Source organism: Hemiscyllium ocellatum, chromosome 21 (assembly GCF_020745735.1).
Source record: "Hemiscyllium ocellatum isolate sHemOce1 chromosome 21, sHemOce1.pat.X.cur, whole genome shotgun sequence".
Classification (NCBI taxonomy): Eukaryota; Metazoa; Chordata; class Chondrichthyes; order Orectolobiformes; family Hemiscylliidae; genus Hemiscyllium; species Hemiscyllium ocellatum.
Genome location: NC_083421.1, coordinates 18,812,412 through 18,831,147, shown reverse-complemented (window position 1 = coordinate 18,831,147; position 18,736 = coordinate 18,812,412). Strand labels below are relative to the sequence as shown.

The window sequence follows — 18,736 nt, the reverse complement described above, 5'->3', positions numbered from 1 at the left end:
ACATAAAAATCAAGGCCAATGGCTCTGCAATTTCCTCCCTTGCTTCCCAGAGAATCCTAGGATAAATGCCATCAGGCCCAGGGGACTTATCTACATTCACCCTTTCCAGAACTTCCAACACCTCTTCCCTACAAACCTCAAAGCCATCCATTCTAATTAATTGTGACTCAATATTTACATCGGCAACAATGTCCTGTTCTTGAGTGAATACTGACGAAAAGTATTCATTCAGTGTCTCCCCAATTTCTTCAACCTCCACACGCAACTTCCCACTGCTTCCTTGACGGGACCTATTCCTACCCTGGTCATTCTTTTATTCCTGACATACCTATAGAAAGCCTTTGGGTTTTCCCTAATCCTACCAACCAAGGACTTTTCATGTCCCCTCCTTGCTGCTCTTAGCTCTCTCTTTAGATCCTTCCTGGCTACCTTATAACTCTCAATCGCCCCAATTGAACCTTCACGCCTCATCTTTACATAGGCCGCCCTCTTCCCTTTAACAAGGGATTCCAATTCCTTATTAAACCACGGCTCCCTCACAAGACCCTTTCCTCCCTCCCTGACAGGTACATACTTATCAAGGACACTCAATAGTTGCTCCTTGAACAAGCTCCACATATCGATTGCACCCTTCCCTTGAAGCCTACTTTTCCAAGCCACACATCCTAAGTCATGCCTCACCGCATCATAATTTCCCTGCCCCCAGCTATAACTCTTGCCCTGTAGTGCACCTTTATCCCTCTCCATCACTAGAGTAAAAGTCACCGAGTTGTGGTCACTGTCCCCGAAGTGCTCACCTACCTCCAAGTCTAACACCTGGCCTGGTTCGTTACCTCTTGTTGGCCTGTCTACATATTGTGTCAGGAAACCCTCCTGCACACATTGGACAAACACCGACCCATCTAACGTACTCGAGCTATAGCTTTCCCAGTCAATATCTGGAAAGTTAAAGTCCCCCATAACAACCACCCTATTACTTTCACTCTTCTCCTGAATCATTCTCGCAATCCTTTCTTCTACATCTCTAGGACTATTAGGAGGCCTGTAGAAAACTCCTAACAGGGTGACCTCACCTTTCCTATTTCTAAGCTCAGCCCAAACTACCTCAGATGGCGAGTCTTCATCCATCGTCCTTTCCACCGCTGTAATACTATCTTTGACAAGCGATGCCACACCTCCCCCTCTTTTACCCCCACCTCTGACCCTACTAAAACATTTAAACCCTGGAACCTGCAACAACAAATCTTGCCCTGTTCTACCCATGTCTCCGTAATAGCCACAACATCGAAGTCCCAAGTACCAACCCACGCTGCAAGTTTACTTACCTTATTTCGGATACTTCTCGCATTGAAGTATACACACTTCAAGCCACCTTGATCGTCTTCTGAAAGTACAGTAGATTCAGTGATTCCAGTCAAGCAACTTTACAACAGTTTTCCGTGCTACAGCTTTGGGAAATGTTCGACAAGCAGATTTACGTTCAGTGAATCATATCATATTCTCAATTAATGTTGCAGATAACACATCTTTGTAACGCAGTACTGAACTAAAGGATTCACTCTCATGTCTGGGAAACAGTGAAATGGCAGAGGCTCTGAACAAGTCTAAAACTTCAAAAAGCACTTGGATGAGCACTTGAAGTGTCATAACGTTCAAGACTTTGTGGCCCCAGTGGGGGAAAGTGCGGGTCATGTTGGTGGGATGTAGTGATGCTAGTATCGACTTGATGGGCTAAAGCATCTACCTTCTGCACTGTATGATTCTAAGTACTTTTTATGATGGACAATAGTGGAAGCATCCCAAAAAAATAGAAGATAGATAGGCAAAGGAGCAGAGTGGAAATGAAAACAATCACTCTCATGGCGGGGGGGGGGGGGGAGCTAAAGTACTTGGAAAGCTAATGGAATTTAAAAGCTGACAATTCCCCGGATCTGATAGCCTGCATCCCAGGGTTTAGCAAGAAATGGTGGCAGAGCTAGGGGGTGTCATCCATCTCCCAAAATTCCTGAGATTCTGGCAAGGCCCCAGGAGACTGGAAAAGTGCAAACATAGCTCCTTTATTCAAGACAGAAAGCAGGAATATCTCGGCCAGTTCAGTGAAGATCTCTCACTGGGCAGTCTGTTAACAAGGAGGGATTTGTGGTCTAAAAGAGGTGAGGCCAGACCTCAGGCCAGTCATGATTTGTATCCCAAGGCTGGAGAGGGTGAATCCTTACAATGTTATAAAAGGCTTCATTGTTTCTTTTTATGTTATTCATTGTCTTTTCTCACATTACCTTTTTGCCTGTTGTATGTCCTTACTTCCCTCCCACTACATATTGTCCACTTATTCCAAGTTGACTCTCGCTCTGCCTGGCCTCACTTTCTCTTGTTCAAGCTTTTCTCAGTTTCTTGATCTTTAATGTCTTTGTCCAGCAAACTCAATCCTTGCAAGCATCTTATTTTGCCCTATCAGAGGGCATCCTGTTTAGCCGAGAGCCCAATCCTGTTGTTGCCTCACTGCGTAGTGGTTGGGAACAGGAAAGTGTCATGGACGCCAACTGCGCCCTCTTCACCCCCATCCCTTGGTGCAGGAACGATCCCACAACACCGAGATTTTCATGTGGCCCTCGCTGTTGGAGGCTGTGGCGATCCAGGCACTGACCCTGGTGTGGCTCAGTGGGGATGTGGGCACAGTGTTGGCACCATGGGTTGCAATGGTTTCTATTAATTCTCTTTCCTTACCTGCAGAGGGGAGGCACATGCCTCGCAGCCAAAGTGAGGCCTCCTGTGGTCAAATAGCACCTGGCCTCCAACACAGACGGGAGCGTGGTGAACTTCGACGTCACACCATAACCAATGGGATTGACTATGACAGGGTGAGTGCCAGCTCACTGCAGGCTAGAGACTTCGGTTGTTAATGTGGGCTGAGCTGTCTTGGACCCACATGGTGTGTTCCCAGCCCCAGGAGTCTCATGGCTGCTGCCCCTCAGAACGCTTGTTTCACTCAGAAACAATGCTTCATTGGCTTGTGAACCATTCTGGGCTTCGTAAGGGCATTATAAAAAGGTAAAAACAATGACTGGAAACCAGATTCTGGATCAGTGGTGCTGGAAGAGCACAGCAGTTCAGGCAGCATCCAACGAGCAGCAAAATCGATGTTTCGGGCAAAAGCCCTTCATCAGGAATAAAGGCAGTGAGCTGGAAGCATGGAGAGATAAGCTAGAGGAAGGTGGGGGAGGGGAGAAAGTAGCATAGAGTACAATGGGTGAGTGGGGGAGGAGATGAAGGTGATAGGTCAGGGAGGAGAGGGTGGAGTGGATAGGTGGAAAAGGAGCTAGGCAGGTCGGACAAGTCCGGACAAGTCAAGGGGACAGTGCTGAGCTGGAAGTTTGAAACTAGGGTGAGGTGGGGGAAGGGGAAATGAGGAAACTGTTGAAGTCCACATTGATGCCCTGGAGTTGAAGTGTTCCGAGGACATTAACGAGTAGCTGTGTGAGTCAGATATATTGAGCTTGCTCCCCACTCAGTACAATCACGGTCTCCTCCACATTCCTGTTCTCTTCATATATCCCTTAATTCCTTAAAAAAAACCCTCAAAATCTGCCCCTTTCAGATTTTTTATTTGTTCTTGAGAGATAAGCATCGCTGGCTGGGCCCAGCATTTATTACCCATCCTGAGCTGCCCTTGAGAAAGTGGGGGTGAGCTGTCTTCTTGAACCACCCTGCAGTCCAACTGTTGTGGGTTGGCCCACAATGCCCTCAGGGAGGGAATTCCAAACTTTTGATTCAGTGACAATGAAGGAATGGTGATATATTTCCAAGTCAGGGGAGGTAATAGCTTGGTGGGAAACTGTCAGGTGGTGGTGTTTCAATGTATCTGTCGCTTTTGTCCTTCTAGATGGAAGTGGTTGTGGGTTTGGAAAGTGCTGTCTGAAGATCTTTGGTGAATCTCTGCTGTGGATCTTGTAGATAGCATACACCACTGCGACTGAGTGTTGGTGGTGGGGGTGCAGATACTTGTGCATGCAGTGCAAATCAAGCGGGCTGCTTTGTCCTGGATGGTGTCAAGCTTCTTGAGTGTTGTTGGAGCCACACCCATCCAGGCAAGTGGGGAGGATTCCATCACACTATTGACTTTGACCTTGTGGATGGTGGACAGGTTTTGGGAAGTCAGGAGGTGAGTTACACACGGCAGTATTCCTAACCTTTGACCTGCTCCTGTAGCCGCCATATTTATATGACAAGTCTAATTCAGTTTCTGGTCAATTGTAATCCCCAAAATGTTGTTGATGAGAATTTCAGTGGTAATGTCAAGGGGCGATGGTTCGATTCCTGATGGAGCTGGTCATTGCCTGGCACTTGTGTGGCACCAATGTTATTTGCCACTTGAAAGCCCAAGCCTGGATATAGTCCAGATCTTGTTGCATTTGAACACGGACTGCTTCAGTATCTGAGCTGTCTCGAATGGTGCTAGACATTGTCCGATCAACAGCAAACATCCCCACCTCTGGCCTTATGATGGAGGGAAGGTCATTGATGAAGCAGCTGAAGGTGGTTGAGCTTAAGCCACTGAGGAACTCTTGCAGAGATGTCCTGGAGCTGAGCTGCCTGAGCGATAACCATCTTCGTATGAGTCCCAGTGTGACTCTAATTAACCAGGAGTTTGCCTCCGATACTTATTGATTCTGAAAATAAAAACAGTGTATTTTCCTGACATTTTTCAGCCCTCTTCAGTTCCAAAGGAGAGTTATGGGATTCAAATCATTAGTTCTGTTTGACTCTCTCCACAGATGCTGCCAGACCTGCTGAGTTTCTCCAGTATTTTATGTTTTTATTTCGGATTTCTAGTTCTGCTCCTTGATGCCACACTTGGTCAAATGTGGCTGTCACTCTCCCCTCCCCTCTGGGATTCAGCTGTTTTCTCCAAGTTTGAACCAAGGCTGTAATGAGTTCAGGAGCTGAGTGGCCCTGGGGGAACCCAAACTGGGCCTCGCTGAGCAGGTACTGCACTGTTGATGATCGAGAGTACCCTGATGGGCGGTAATTGCCCAGGCTGGATTTGTCCTGCTTTTTATGTACAGGACTTCTCTGGACAAATTTCCATATTGTCAGGTAGATGCCAGTGGAACAGTTTGACTAGGGGAACAGCACGCTCTGGATCTCACGTCCTCAGTCCTGTTGACGAAATGTTGTCAAGGGCTCATAGCCTTTGTTGTATCCAGTGTCTTCAACCATTTCTTGATATCACTTGGAGTGAATCACATTGACTGAAGACTGGTACCTGGGGACCACTGAAGGAGGCTGAGATGGATCATCCATTTGGCACTTCTGGCTGGAGATTGCTGTGAAAGCCTCAGCCTTACCTTTCGCCCTGATGTGCTGGGCCCCTCCATCATTGAGGAGGGGGATATTTCTTCTCCTCCAGTGAGTTGTTTAATCATCCACCACCACTCACAATTGGATGTGACAGGACTGCAGAGGTTAGATCTGATCCGTTGGTTGTGGGATCGCTTAGTCCTGTCTGTCACTTGCTGTTTATGCTATCTGGTGTGCAAGCAATCCTGTTTGATGGCTTCACCAGGTTGACACCTCATTTTCAGGTAAGCTCCAGGCATGCCCTCCTATATTCTTCATTGGATCATTCCCCTGGCTTGATGGTAATGGTTGAATGGGGATATGCCAGGCCATGAACTTACAGTCTGTGCTGGAGTACAGTTCGGCTGCTGTTCATGTCCCATGATGCCTCATTCATGCCAAGTCTTAAATTGTTAGATCTTTCCCATTTAGCACAGTGATTGTGCCAGACAGCACAATGGAGGTTATTATCAATGAGAAGACAGGACTCTGTCTCCACAAGGACTATGCATTGGTCACTCTCAGGAGACAGTGAGGACAGCAGATGCTGGAGAGTCCAATTTGATGAAGTGTGACCATGGAAAAGGCACAGCAAGGTCAGGCAGCATCTGAGGAGGAACAGAGTCAATGTTTCAGACATAGCCCTTCATCAGGACTGGACTTCATCACTACTGGGTAAAAACAAGGACTGCCGATGCTGGAAACCAGATGTTAACGTTGCCATTCAAAAGTTGTGGGTTCAAATCCCACCAGAGTCGAGTTTTAGTTCATGGTTTGAAACTTGATCAGACCAGACTCGACTGCTCATCTGCAAAACCTGCAATATTTGTGCAGAAACCAAACTGTCTTGAAATGGAACTTGTTTTAAAAGGGCTTTTGCCTGAAACATCGATTTTCGTGCCCTTCATCACGACTGAGCCATTGACTTCTCTGGTCTATCCAGTGGGACAGGACATGGTGATAGTGATATTAGATTACTTACATTTGATTAGATTACTTACAGTGTGGAAACAGGCCTTTCGGCCCAACAAGTCCAGGCTGACCCACTGAAGCGCAACCCACCAAGACCCCTACATTTACCCCTGTCTGGTGGGACAGGACAAGGTGATAGTGATATCTGGGATGTTGTAAGATATGATTCCATGAGTATAACTATGTCAGTCCTGATGAAGGGTTACACCTTGTCAAGTGCCACACTTTATCGACATTGGTCACTCTTACAATGCTGTTCTGGATGGATGCATCTGCAGCTGGCAGATTGGTAAGGATGAGGTCAGGTATGTTTTTTCCTTCTTACTGGTTCCCTCACCACCTGTCTCAGACCCAGTCCAGCAGCTATGTCCTTTAGGACCTGACCAGCTCAATCTGTCGTACTGTTGCCAAGCCACTCCTGGTGGTGGATATTGTAATCCCCTACCCAGAGTACATTCTGTGCCCTGACCATCCTCAGCGTTTCCTCCAAGTGCTGTTCAACATGGAAGAGTACTGAGTGATCAGCCGAGGGAGGACGGTACAGCATAATCAGCAGGAGGTTTCCTTGCCCATGTTTAACCTAAAGCCACGATCCTTCATAGTGTCTAGAGTTAATGTTGAGGACTCCCAGGGCAACTATCTCCCAAATGTAGACCTCTGCACCACCACCTCCGCTGAGCCTGTCTTGTAAGACAGAACATATCCAGGGACAGTGAAGATGGTGTCTGGGAGATTGTCTGTGAGGTATGATTCCGTGTGTTTGACCAGTCTGAGAAAGCTCTCCCAATTTTGGCACAAATCCCCCAATGTTAGTAAGGAGGACTTTACAGGGTCAACAGGGCTATAGATCAATGCCAGGTGGTTTCATTTCTTTTGACCTCCACAGCAATTCAATATAACAGTGGCTTATTCAAGTCATGTCAGCGGGCATTTCAGAATCAGATATGCTATTGTGGGTTCTGTGGTCACGTGTCAGCCAGAACATGTAAGGATGACAGATTTCCTTCCATAAAGAACATTGGTGATCTTTACGACAGCCAACAATTATTCCCAATCCAATCTTTAATGTTTTTAAAAATTCTAGCTGCATTAATTGGCCTCTATTTTTTCCTGAGACTGCTCCCTGCTCTAGGTTCCCCAGACCCGGGGGGGGAGTGACCTCTGTGAAACTAGATGCTGCTTCAGGAACAGAAGTGTTGGTCTTAGGTTAGATTAGATTACATTACTTACAGTGTGGAAACAGGCCCTTCGGCCCAACAAGTCCGCACCGACCCGCCGAAGCGCGACCCACCCATACCCCTACATTTACCCCTTACCTAACACTACGGGCAATTTAGCATGGCCAATTCACCTGACCCGCACATCTTTGGACTGTGGGAGGAAACCGGAGGAAACCCACGCCGACACGGGGAGAACGTGCAAACTCCACACAGACAGTCGCCTGAGGCAGGAATTGAACCCAGGTCTCTGGCATTGTGAGGCAGCAGTGCTAACCGCTGTGCCACCGTGCCACCCACAAATTATTAATTTAATCAGTTCCCTTGGCCACAGAATTGATAGACATTTAATTTTAGTTTAACATGCCCAATAACTTCCAGGCTGTCCTTTGTTTGTTTCCGGCCAAGGTTTGGTGGGCTGCTCTGTGATTGGCTGTTTCCCAAAGGAGTTGGGAAGGCTGCACTGCGATTGGCTGTTTGCTTGGTGGGTTGTGCCATGATTAGCTGTTTCCTGACAGTGTTTGAGGGGCTGCACTGTGATTGGTTGTTTCCTGACACACTACACTGTGATTGGCTGTTTCCTGCTGCTAATACTCTTTTCATGTGTCTGCAGCTGAAGTGGATGAAGGAGCTGGAACAGGAGAAGGATGCTCTGCTGCAGGGTCTCGAGGTGATCGATTGTGCCCGAGGCTGGTACATCCAGCAGATCCGGGCAATCCAGGAACGACAGAAAGATGTCAGCAAGTCGCCCAGTGGCAGTGTGAGTGGCTCATAGGAGAGCAGCTAATGGACAAGAACTAACCCCCAAACTGTAAACCGCACACACTCCCTGGTCTTTGTGTGGACCTCATAAAAACCCATCTCTGGGCACAGGCAGGACATCATTGGACTGGATTTGAGAGGAGGAATTAGGAGCAGGAATGGGCTGCTCTGCTATTTAACGTGACTATAGCTGATCTTATCCTGGTCTCAACTCTGCTTTCCTGCTCCCCATAGCCCTTTATTCTGCTTTTCATTAGAAACATATCTAATTCTTTCTTGAATCTGTTGATTGATTTTGCCTCCATTGCACTCTGGGCCTTTACGTTCCACAGATTCACAACTCTCTGAGAAAAGTCGTTTCTCCTCTGTTTTGAACCTACCTCGTCTCACTCTATGTCCGTGACTGTCTCACAAGGGCCAGGCCCTCTTATTAATCCCCTTTAGTATTTTATATCCCTCAATCAGATCCCTCCTCATTCTTCTGAACTCCAGACAGTACAAGCTCCTCGTGCAACACCCTCCCATCCCTGGAATCAACCCGATGGATCTCCTCTGAACTGTTTTCCGTGTCACCACATCCTTCCTCAAGTTAGGAGACCAAAACTGGACACAATACTCCAGGTGTTGTCTCACCAACACTTTATATATTTGTAACAACACTTTTTTACATTTATAATCTAGTCCTTTGGCAATAAATGCCAGGATTCCATTTGCTTTTCTTATTCCATGCTGCACCTGCATACTCACTTTCTGTGATTCATGCACAGTCCCCCAGATCCCTCTGCGCTGGTGCACTAGGAATCTGCTTCCCATTTCAATCATAATTTGCCATTTTATTTTTCCAGGCAAAATGGGTACCCTCGCACTTACCCAGATACAAGTCCGTTCTCCGATCCTATCAATATCCATCTGTAAACTCTTCTAACTCCTCTTCAAAGCCTCCTCTCCCACCCCAAATCATCTGCGAATTTTGCTATGTTGCGCGCTGTCCCTGCTTGCAGATCTTTGATTTAGATCGTAAATATTTGACGTCTGAGGTCTGAACTTGCAGCACCCTATCAGTTACATTTCACCACCCAGAGAAGATCCTATTTATCCTGACCCTCTGCTTTCTGTCAATCCTCTATCCAAGCCAAAATTCTACCCATAATCTCCTGGATCTTACCTTTTGGATCAGTCTTTCCTACTTTTATTCCTGATGAAGGGCTTTTGCCCGAAACGTCGATTTCGCTGCACTTAGGATGCTGCCTGAACTGCTGTGCTCTTCCAGCACCACTAATCCAGAATCTGGTTTCCAGCATCTGCAGCCATTGTTTTTACCCCTTTCCTACTTTTTGCCTATCTCTGTTTTTGAATAAGGGCGTCATAATAGTTTGTTTCCAATTCACTGGTCCCTTTTCATGCAATAATGCATCCACTATCTCTGCTACCACCCCCTTTAATACTCTAGGGTGCCAGCCATCCGATCCTGGGGACTTATCTGTCCTTAATCCCATGAGTTTATTTAATACCTTCTCCGTAGTTGTAGTAATTTCACCAAGTTCCTCAGCAGTTTTTGGGAAGAAATTATCTTCAGCTGTGAAAACAGAGACACAATACTGATTTAGTACCTCTGTCATTATTTCCCATTATTACTCGCCATTTTCATTCTCTAAAGGTCCAACATTTACTTTCACGATTCTTTTCCATTTTATATACTTTTACAGAAGCTTTTGGGATCAGCGCTTACGGTTTCCACTAGTTTCCTTTTGTACTTCATCTTCACTCTTTTGATTTTGTTTTTAGTAACTGTTTGCTGATGTTTAAAGTTCTCCCAACCCTCTGTTAAGTCTTGCGGTATGATATGTCCTAGTTTTGCCTTGTTAAGCCATGGATGATTTTTCACCTTTATTGACAATTCCTCTTCCTCTCGGTAAATACCCCTCAATTACATTCCTATCTCTCTAAACATTTGCCACTGTCTTGCCCTTGTAATATTTTACTCCAGTCCTCTGGTCTGTACCTTTGTCTAACGCTAAAAATCTCGTGTGCAACTCTATCTTCACTCTTTCAATCTGAATTTGGAACTCTAGCATGTCATGGTCATTCCTTCCAAGAGGGTCTTTATAACTACAAGATCATTTATCAATCCTTTCTTATTACATCATAACAAATCTAGCGTAGCCAGTTCTCTGGTTGGTTTCAGATATGTTGCTCTAAGAAACAATCCCTCGTGCACTCTATGAACCCTTCTTCTAGTCTATCCCTGCCAAGTTGATCAAACCAGTCAATATGCATGTTCAATACTTATAGTTGTACCCTTGTCACAACCCTCACTATGCCCTACTTTGGAAGTACTATTCAGGGGCCTTTAAATTACTCCTCCCAAAGGGCTTCTTCCCTTTTTTTTTTATATTTCCACCCAAACTGATTCAACATTTTGGTCCCTAGTTGCCAATACCATTTGTCAATCCAGCCTTGATGTCATCCTTCACCAATAAAGCAATTCCACTTCCCGCTCCTTCTTGTCTATCCTTTTGGAATTTGAGCATTTAACCCCAGTTCTGATCTCCCTGTAGCTACGTCTCAGTAATCCCCACCATTTGTCTCTATTTATGCCGTCAGCTCCTAAACTTTATTCCGAATACAGTGTGGATTTGGTTACAAGGCTTTTAAACACTGATTCGTCTTTCTCATTTAATACTTTCTTGTGCACTACACTTTCCACCCTTATTTTATTAATCCCAGATAACACAGAGCCTCAACACAGAGTATCATTCACTCCAATTTTCCATTGACACTTTGAACTTTTCTGATTCCTTCCCTCACCTTGGTAGACTGGCCTTGCCTGTTTATCCTATTAACCTCAACCTGCTGCTCACTTTCTGACTTTGTGTTCCCCCTCCCCCCGCACTCCCCACTTTATTAATTGAAACAAGCGGGCAGTTTTCCCATCAAGATTCCACTCTAGTTCATTTGCAGATCTTCAAATGCAATGTCTGCCATGAACCAATGCAGACTTTGAACCAACTCAGCAGCTTTTTAGAAAGGATTTTAAATGAAAGTATTGTTTTGAACAGTATTCTGGGAAATCATTGATTTGTGAGAATGGACTGATCGCAAAAAGTAATTATTTCTAGTCATGATTTGGAGATGCCGGTGTTGGACCGGGGTGTACAAAGTTAAAAATCCCACAACACCAGGTTATAGTCCAACAGGTTTAATTGGAAGCACACTAGCTTTCGGAGCGATGCTCCTTCATCAATCACCAGATGAAGGAGCGTCGCTCCGAAAGCTAGTGTGCTTCCAATTAAACCTGTTGGACTATAACTGGTGTTGTGGGATTTGTAACTAATTATTTCTAGTCAGTGTGGTCATGGTTCACCAATTTTGAGTAAGTCAGTCTTAAACAACTGAAAATTACTTCGGGAGATCAAATGTTGAGTATATTGAGGCTTGATGCATGATCACCAGCTCCTTCATAAATTAAGGGAAATGTCTGATTACACCAGAATACCACAGAAACAAGTTCTCAGCCTATCCAGACTGTTCTGATGTTGATGTTCCGATCAGCCCTCCTCCCACCTTTCCTATCTAACTTTTCCCTGTAATTCTGTTTCCCTTCTTCCCTGATGTACCAGTCCCAGTTTCACTGCGGATGTATCAATGCTGTTCACCTTCCATCACTGAGTTCCACATCCTCATCACTCTCTGGATAAAGGCCTTTCTCCAGAATTCCTGTCTTGAGTTTCTTGGTGTGAATATCAATGGTCTCTGGTTTTGCTTTTCCTGTAGTAGTGGTTCTGTTCGCCGAGCTGGAAGTTTTTGTTGCAAACATTTCGTCCCCTGGCTAGGAGACATCATCAGTGCTCTGGAGCCTCCTGCGAAGCGCTTCTTTGATGTTTCTTCCGGCATTTATAGTGGTCTGTCCATGCCGCTTCCGGGTGTCAGTTTCAGCTGTCCGCTGTAGTGGTTGGTATATTGGGTCCAGGTCGATGTGTTTGCTCTTCCTTTATAAGCAGGAGCACTTTTTGCTTTGTGCCTATGTTAAGTTTCTTTATTCGCTCAGCCTTTTCAAGAGAGAAGTGACGCCCCACCGCAACCTCTGTGTGTCCTCTTGTTCCGAGTGGAATATCACGGGAACAGGAGGAGGCCACTCTGCCTCTTGGGTTTTGTCCCACCAGTCAGTCAGACCCAGGCTAACCTCTGACCTGCCTCTCTATACCTGCCTCTCTATACCTGCCTCTCTATACCTGCCTGCAGATGATGATGATCTGATCAAACTCAATGTTTGAACAACAGCTACCATTTGCAGAAACCCAGGTCCAAACTCCTACTGCCCTCTCTGTGGAAATGCCAGCCTTCCAGGAAGCTTTTTGAAAACTGTACTGTCCATACCCAGACTCTCTGGTCACCTCTGTTTCCAGTTTTTCATTTTGAAAGCCCCTGATTCTATCCCAAAGTGAATGATCTAATATTTAGCAATATTGAACTCTTTGCCACAGTTTTGTCCATTCACTTGATCTGTCCCCACCTCTTTGTAATGTTATGCCTCCATCCCCAGTACTGCTCACCTGGGTCATTGGCAAACCCTGGGATTTGTGTCATTTTGACCCATAACCTCCCTTGCTCAGCGATTGGTCGAGGCACTGAGCCTTGAGGGACTTGACCAGTCACATTCTGCCAATTCAAAACCTTCCCACTTTCCTGACTCTGACTCATTTACTACCTCTGATTCAGTCAACCATTTTGATTCAATCCCATGTACGCGATAGGTATTTACAATCAGTGACATTGGTGAGTTCAGATTTTAGTCCGAGACTTTGAAGAAATGATTGAGTTTAAATTCCCCCAGCTACTGTGGTGGGATTCAGACCCCTGTACCCAAAGTGGGATCTCTGGATTGCTACCTCACTGATGTGACCAGCATTTCTCCCAGTTCCTTTACGTTCCTCTATGGTGCCCAGAACTACACCCAGAGTCTGTGCCCAATTTAGACTGTTGGCAGGGATAGAAAAACTGGCAGCCCATCAGGAGCAGAGATTAGGAAGAAATGGGTCTTTTTCAGGTTGAAGGCGTGGTGTGCCAAAGAGGTTGGTGCTGGGGTGTGAGCTCTTCACCTTTATATTAATGACTGGGATGAAAGTATGTTCGTTAAATTCACTGACGACAGAAAGCTAAGTTGGAAAGTACATTGTGAGGAGGGAACGAGGTTGCACAGAGATATAGACAGGTTAGGTCAAAGATCTGTTTCTGGATCAGTGGTGCTGGAAGAGCACAGCAGTTCAGGCAGCATCCAACGAGCAGCGAAATCGACGTTTCGGGCAAAAGCCCTTCATCAGGAATAAAGGCAGAGAGCCTGAAGCGTGGAGAGATAAGCTAGAGGAGGGTGGGGGTGGGGAGAGAGTAGCATAGAGTACAATGGGTGAGTGGGGGAGGGGATGAAGGTGATAGGTCAGGGAGGAGAGGGTGGAGTGGATAGGTGGAAAAGAAGATAGGCAGGTAGGACAAGTCCGGACAAGTCATGGGGACAGTGCTGAGCTGGAAGTTTGGAACTCGGGTGAGGTGGGGGAAGGGGAAATGAGGAAACTGTTGAAGTCCACATTGATTCCCTGGGGTTGAAGTGTTCCGAGGTGGAAGATGAGGCGTTCTTCCTCCAGGCGTCTGGTGGTGAGGGAGCGGCGGTGAAGGAGGCCCAGGACCTCCATGTCCTTGGCAGAATGGGAGGGGGAGTTGAAATGTTGGGCCACGGGGCGGTGTGGTTGATTGGTGTGGGTGTCCCGGAGATGTTCCCTAAAACGCTCTGCTAGGAGGCGCCCCCAGTCTCCCCTGTGTAGAGGAGACCGCATCGGGAGCAACGGATACAATAAATGATATTAATGGATGTGCAGGTAAAACTTTGATGGATGTGGAAGGCTCCTTTAGGGCCTTGGATAGAGGTGAGGGAGGAGGTGTGGGCGCAGGTTTTACAGTTCCTGTGGTGGCAGGGGAATGTGCCAGGATGGGAGGGTAGGTCGTAGGGGGGCGTGGACCTGACCAGATAGTCACGGAGGGAATGGTCTTTGCGGAAGGCAGAAAGGGGTGGGGAGGGAAATATATCCCTGGTGGTAGGTCAAAGATCTGGACAATGGACTACAGTCTGGGGAGCTGTGAAATTGTCCATTTTCTCAGAGAATGACCAAAGAAGCAGATTGTGTAAATGGTGACTGGTTACTTGTCTCAAAGATACACCAAGAAATCTGGGTGTTCTGGAGCATGAATCACAGCAAGTCCTCAGGAAAGCTAATAGCATCGTATTGTTTATTGTGAGTAGAATTGAATTCATAAAGAGGAAGGTTATGCTTCAGTGGTACAGGGCATTGGTGAAACTGCAGGAGTACTGTGTACAGTATTGGTCACCGTATTGAAAGAAAGATGTTAATGTATTGGGAGCAGTTCAGAAAAGGTTTACTGGACTAATACCTAGAATGAGCAGATTGCCTTATGAGGAAAGATTGGACAGGTTAGACCTGGATCCTCAGGGGTTTAGAAGAATCATGGAATCCCTACAGTGTGGACGCAGGCCATTCAGTCCATCGAATCCATACCACCCCTCCTAAGAGCATCCTACCTTATCCCTGTAACCCTGTGTTTCCCGTGACCTACCCATCTCGCCAGTACATCCGTGGGCACTATGTGCAATTTGTGATGAGTTGAGATTAGAGTAGTGCTGGAAAAGCGCGGCAGATCTGGCCAATCCACCGAACCGGCACATCTCTGGACAGCCTCAGAGGTGACTTAATTGAAATATTATAAGATCCTGAGGGGATTTGACCGGGTGGGTGTGGAAAGGATGTGGTTAAGTCTGGAACTAGGGGTCATCATTTTAAAACAAAAGGGCATCCATTTAAAACTGAGATGAGGTTTTTTTTTTCCCTTTCTCCAAAAGGCAGAAGATGTAGAATCATTAAATATTTTTGTGGCAGAGGTAGGTAGATTCTTGATTGCCAAAGGGAATCACTTCTCCCTCTGTCCAGACCTATCATGATACTGTACTCCTTGACTGCATCACTTCTCAGCCCTCAGCCCAAGGAAAACAGTCCTAGCTTCTCCAACTGATTGTTAGTAAATCCTCATTCCTGGAAGCATTCCCATGAATCCATTCTGTGCCCCCTCTAATGTCTTAAATTATCACACGGAGTAGGCTAAAACTTCACAACCCCCTCCTCTGTCATAGAGATGTACAGCACGGAAACAGACCCTTCTGTCCAACCCCGTCCATGCCGACCAGATATCCCAATCCAATCTAGTCCCACCTGCCAGCACCCGGCCCATATCCCTCCAAACCCTTCCTATTCATATACCCATCCAAATGCCTCTTAAATGTTGTAATTGTACCAGCCTCCACCACTTCCTCTGGCAGCTCATTCCATACACGTACCACCCTCTGTGTGAAAACGTTGCCCCTTAGGTCTCTGTCACTGTGAACTTTATAGTATTTTCTTCCCTGGTGTGCAAATTACTCATTTAGTAACTCCACCATGCTCCCATCTCCATGTCTGAATTAACGTTTTTGTTCCCTAATCAGCCTCTTTTTAATATTTCCATGCCTATAGAAACTTTTACATTCTTATTTTCTTAGCTGCCAGTTTCTTCTCATGCTCTCACTCTGCTTCTCACTTCTTTTTGCCCCATTTCCACACATTCTGTGACTTCTCCAGAACAGAACTGGTTCTCCTTTATGTTATCCGCCTGCCATCTGTTCCTAGTGCCCGTTACTGCTTCACCCTGCCTTTTGTCTTCAGCGGAGCTCGGGCGTAGTTGGTGCTACCTTTTCCCTTCAGGGGAATGCGCCGTGCACCATCTCCCCTCAAGACCCCTGCTCTTTCACAAGCCAATCTTTGATGCCAGTTTCCCTGAGACAGATCTGTCTGCGTCCAATTTAAGTTTGTTCTGGGTTGCTCCTTGTAGCCAGTTGAAGCCTCAGACTTTCATTACTATCCCCTAAATGTTTCCAGACAGACACTTGACCCACCTCAAAACTCAGAACCAGATCCAGCTGGAAACATGTTTTAGAATATTCTCCTCGATTATCCTGGGAGAGTTTGATGGGGGGACAGTGTAGAGGCAATCTGCTCTGTATCTAACCCCGTGCTGCTTCTGTCCCTGGGAGCGTCTGATGGGGACAGTGTATAGGGAGCTTAACTCAGTGTCTAACCCCATGCTGTCCCTGCCCTGAGGGGACCATGCAGAGGGACTTTTACTCTGTACATAACCCTGAGCTGTCCCTGCCCTGAGAGTGTTTGATGGGAACAGTGTAGTGGGTGCTTTACAGTTTAAGAGTAGAGGAAGCTTTACTCTGTATCTAACCCCTGTGCAGTACCAGTCTCAGGTGTGTTTGATGGGTACAGTCTAAAAGAAATTTTACTCTGTTTAATAGAGAAGAGGGAGCTTTCCCCTCAGTTTAACAGAGATGTGGGAGCACAGTGTGGTATCTAGCCTGGGGTTATTGCCTGACAGTGGGGGATTTTTAGTGTTTGTTCTGTGTGGGAGGGTCTGTGCTGGGTTTTCGTGGTGGTGTGCACCGTGTTACTTTGTGCATTGAGGGACTGATGTTCTCGGCCCAGGTCGAGGACAGTAACACAGACGTGTGATTGTTCTCTCCTCTCGCCCCCCCTGTAGGCCCACGCAGCTGAAGGTCACTCAGTCCGGATGGACCACCTCCTCACCAAACTGCAGGCAGTCAGGCACTGTCTTGCTGATCTCACCTCCTGCTCTGCCAAGGTCAGCTGTGGTGACTCGATCCTCTGCCTCCAGCTCACTCACTTCTCTCCTGTTCTCTCAATCTCCCTTCTCCTTATTACCTGGGTCAGTGTTATACTATCTGCCTCTGCATGGTCTGATCTGAACCCCCACCACCCCCTGTGTGTGTGTGTCGTAACCAAACCTGTAGCTTCTCCCTCAACCTATCCTTCCTTCCCACTGGTGCTGAAGTGAATGGGAGTCTATGTTCCACAGCCTGTACTTTGTCAGCCAGGTTATTGAGTGGTTAACTATTTGGCTGTGCTGGGCATCACACTAGTGCTGACTTCTCTATCAGTGTAAGCTATTGTAAGCAGCTCTCGCCACTTTGGTCATCTGTCTCAGTAGAGCTTCCTGCAGGAACAGGCTGAGGTATAAATTCACCAGACCTGCCCTAAATTGTCAACCTCCATTACAAAGATCAAAAGTTTGACGCAGCAATTACAGTTTAACTTCAGCACTGGGGAAACCCCTCAAAATGACTATAAAGGCTAGAAATGGAAAGACCGTCAGAAATAGGAAGATGACTAGGCCATTCGGCCCCTTGACCTGCCCCACCGTTCAACAGGATCATGTCTGATCCCACCTTCCTCATTTTCCGGTGTATTCCCCCTAACCCTTGATTCCACGTCAGGTGGGAAACTTACGTGCTGAGTCTGGAGAGGCAGCTCTGATTTGCAAAGGGAGAATTGTGTCTCACAGCCTTGCTGAGAGTTTTCTTGGGAGGCGTTATGGAAAGGGCCGATGAGGGCGAGGTCAGTGAGATTATGTCCCCAGATTGCCAAAAGCTGTTCTGTACTGTGTCACACCTTGGAGTTGAGAAGGAAATGATCACTTATAGAAGAAAAGGGACAATGTGGATCCAAAAGCAGCTGGATGTTAGGGAACAGGGAAATGGGTGACCGTATACTCTCCGGGCTGGAGGAGGGTTGGTAGTGGAGTTCCCCATGGATATCTGTTAATAATCTTGGTGTGCAGGGGACAGTTTCAAAGTCTGCAGATAACACACAACTTTAGAGGAATTGTAAACTGCAAACAGGACAGTGCAGAGCTCCAGAAGGATATGGACAAGGTGGGTGGCTCAGTGGTTAGCATTGTTGTTGCCTCTCAGCGCCAGGGACCCGGCTTCAGTCCCAACCTTGGGCAGTAGTCTGTGTGGGGTTTCCTCTGGGTGCTCTGGTTTCCTCCCACAGTCCAAAGATGTGGAGGTTAGGTTGGTTGGCTGTGGGAATAACAGGGTTACAGGGATAGGAATGGGGGGTGGGGGGTAGGTCTGGGTGGGATGCTGTTCAGAGAGTCTGTGTGGACTTGGTGGACTGAATAGCCCGTTTTCACATTGTGTGGGTATTGTGTGATTCTAAGGGTGGCACGGTGGCTCAGTGGTTAGCACTGCGGCCTCACAGCGCCAGGGACCTGGGTTCGATTCCAGCCTCGGACGACTGTCTGTGCGGAGTTTGCACATTCTCCCCCCGTGTCTGCATGGATTTCCTCCGGGAGCTCCGGTCTCCTCCCACATGTGCAGGTTGGGTGAATTGGCCATGCTAAATTGCCTGTAGTGTTAGGGACAGGGGTAAATGTAGGGGAATGGGTCTGGGTGGGTTGTGCTTCGGTGGGTTGGTGTGGACTTGTTGGGCTGAAGGGCCTCTTTCCACACTGTAAGTAATCTAATCTAATCTACTCTAAAGTAG

At 46.8% G+C, this 18,736-nt stretch overlaps 1 protein-coding gene across 2 annotated transcripts in view; it reads left to right on the top strand.

The window, feature by feature from the left end:
- The window catches only part of sapcd2 (suppressor APC domain containing 2), a 44,572-nt gene that overhangs the window by 12,667 nt on the left and 13,169 nt on the right, over positions 1 to 18,736 (top strand). The window contains exons 3-5 of one of the 2 annotated variants that reach the window (XM_060841726.1): positions 2,731 to 2,858; positions 8,140 to 8,286; positions 16,929 to 17,030. In XM_060841726.1, the coding sequence (XP_060697709.1) occupies positions 2,731 to 2,858; positions 8,140 to 8,286; positions 16,929 to 17,030 (377 nt within the window). The remainder of the gene's footprint in view (positions 1 to 2,730; positions 2,859 to 8,139; positions 8,287 to 16,928; positions 17,031 to 18,736) is intronic. The other variant, XM_060841727.1, reaches the window with a different exon arrangement.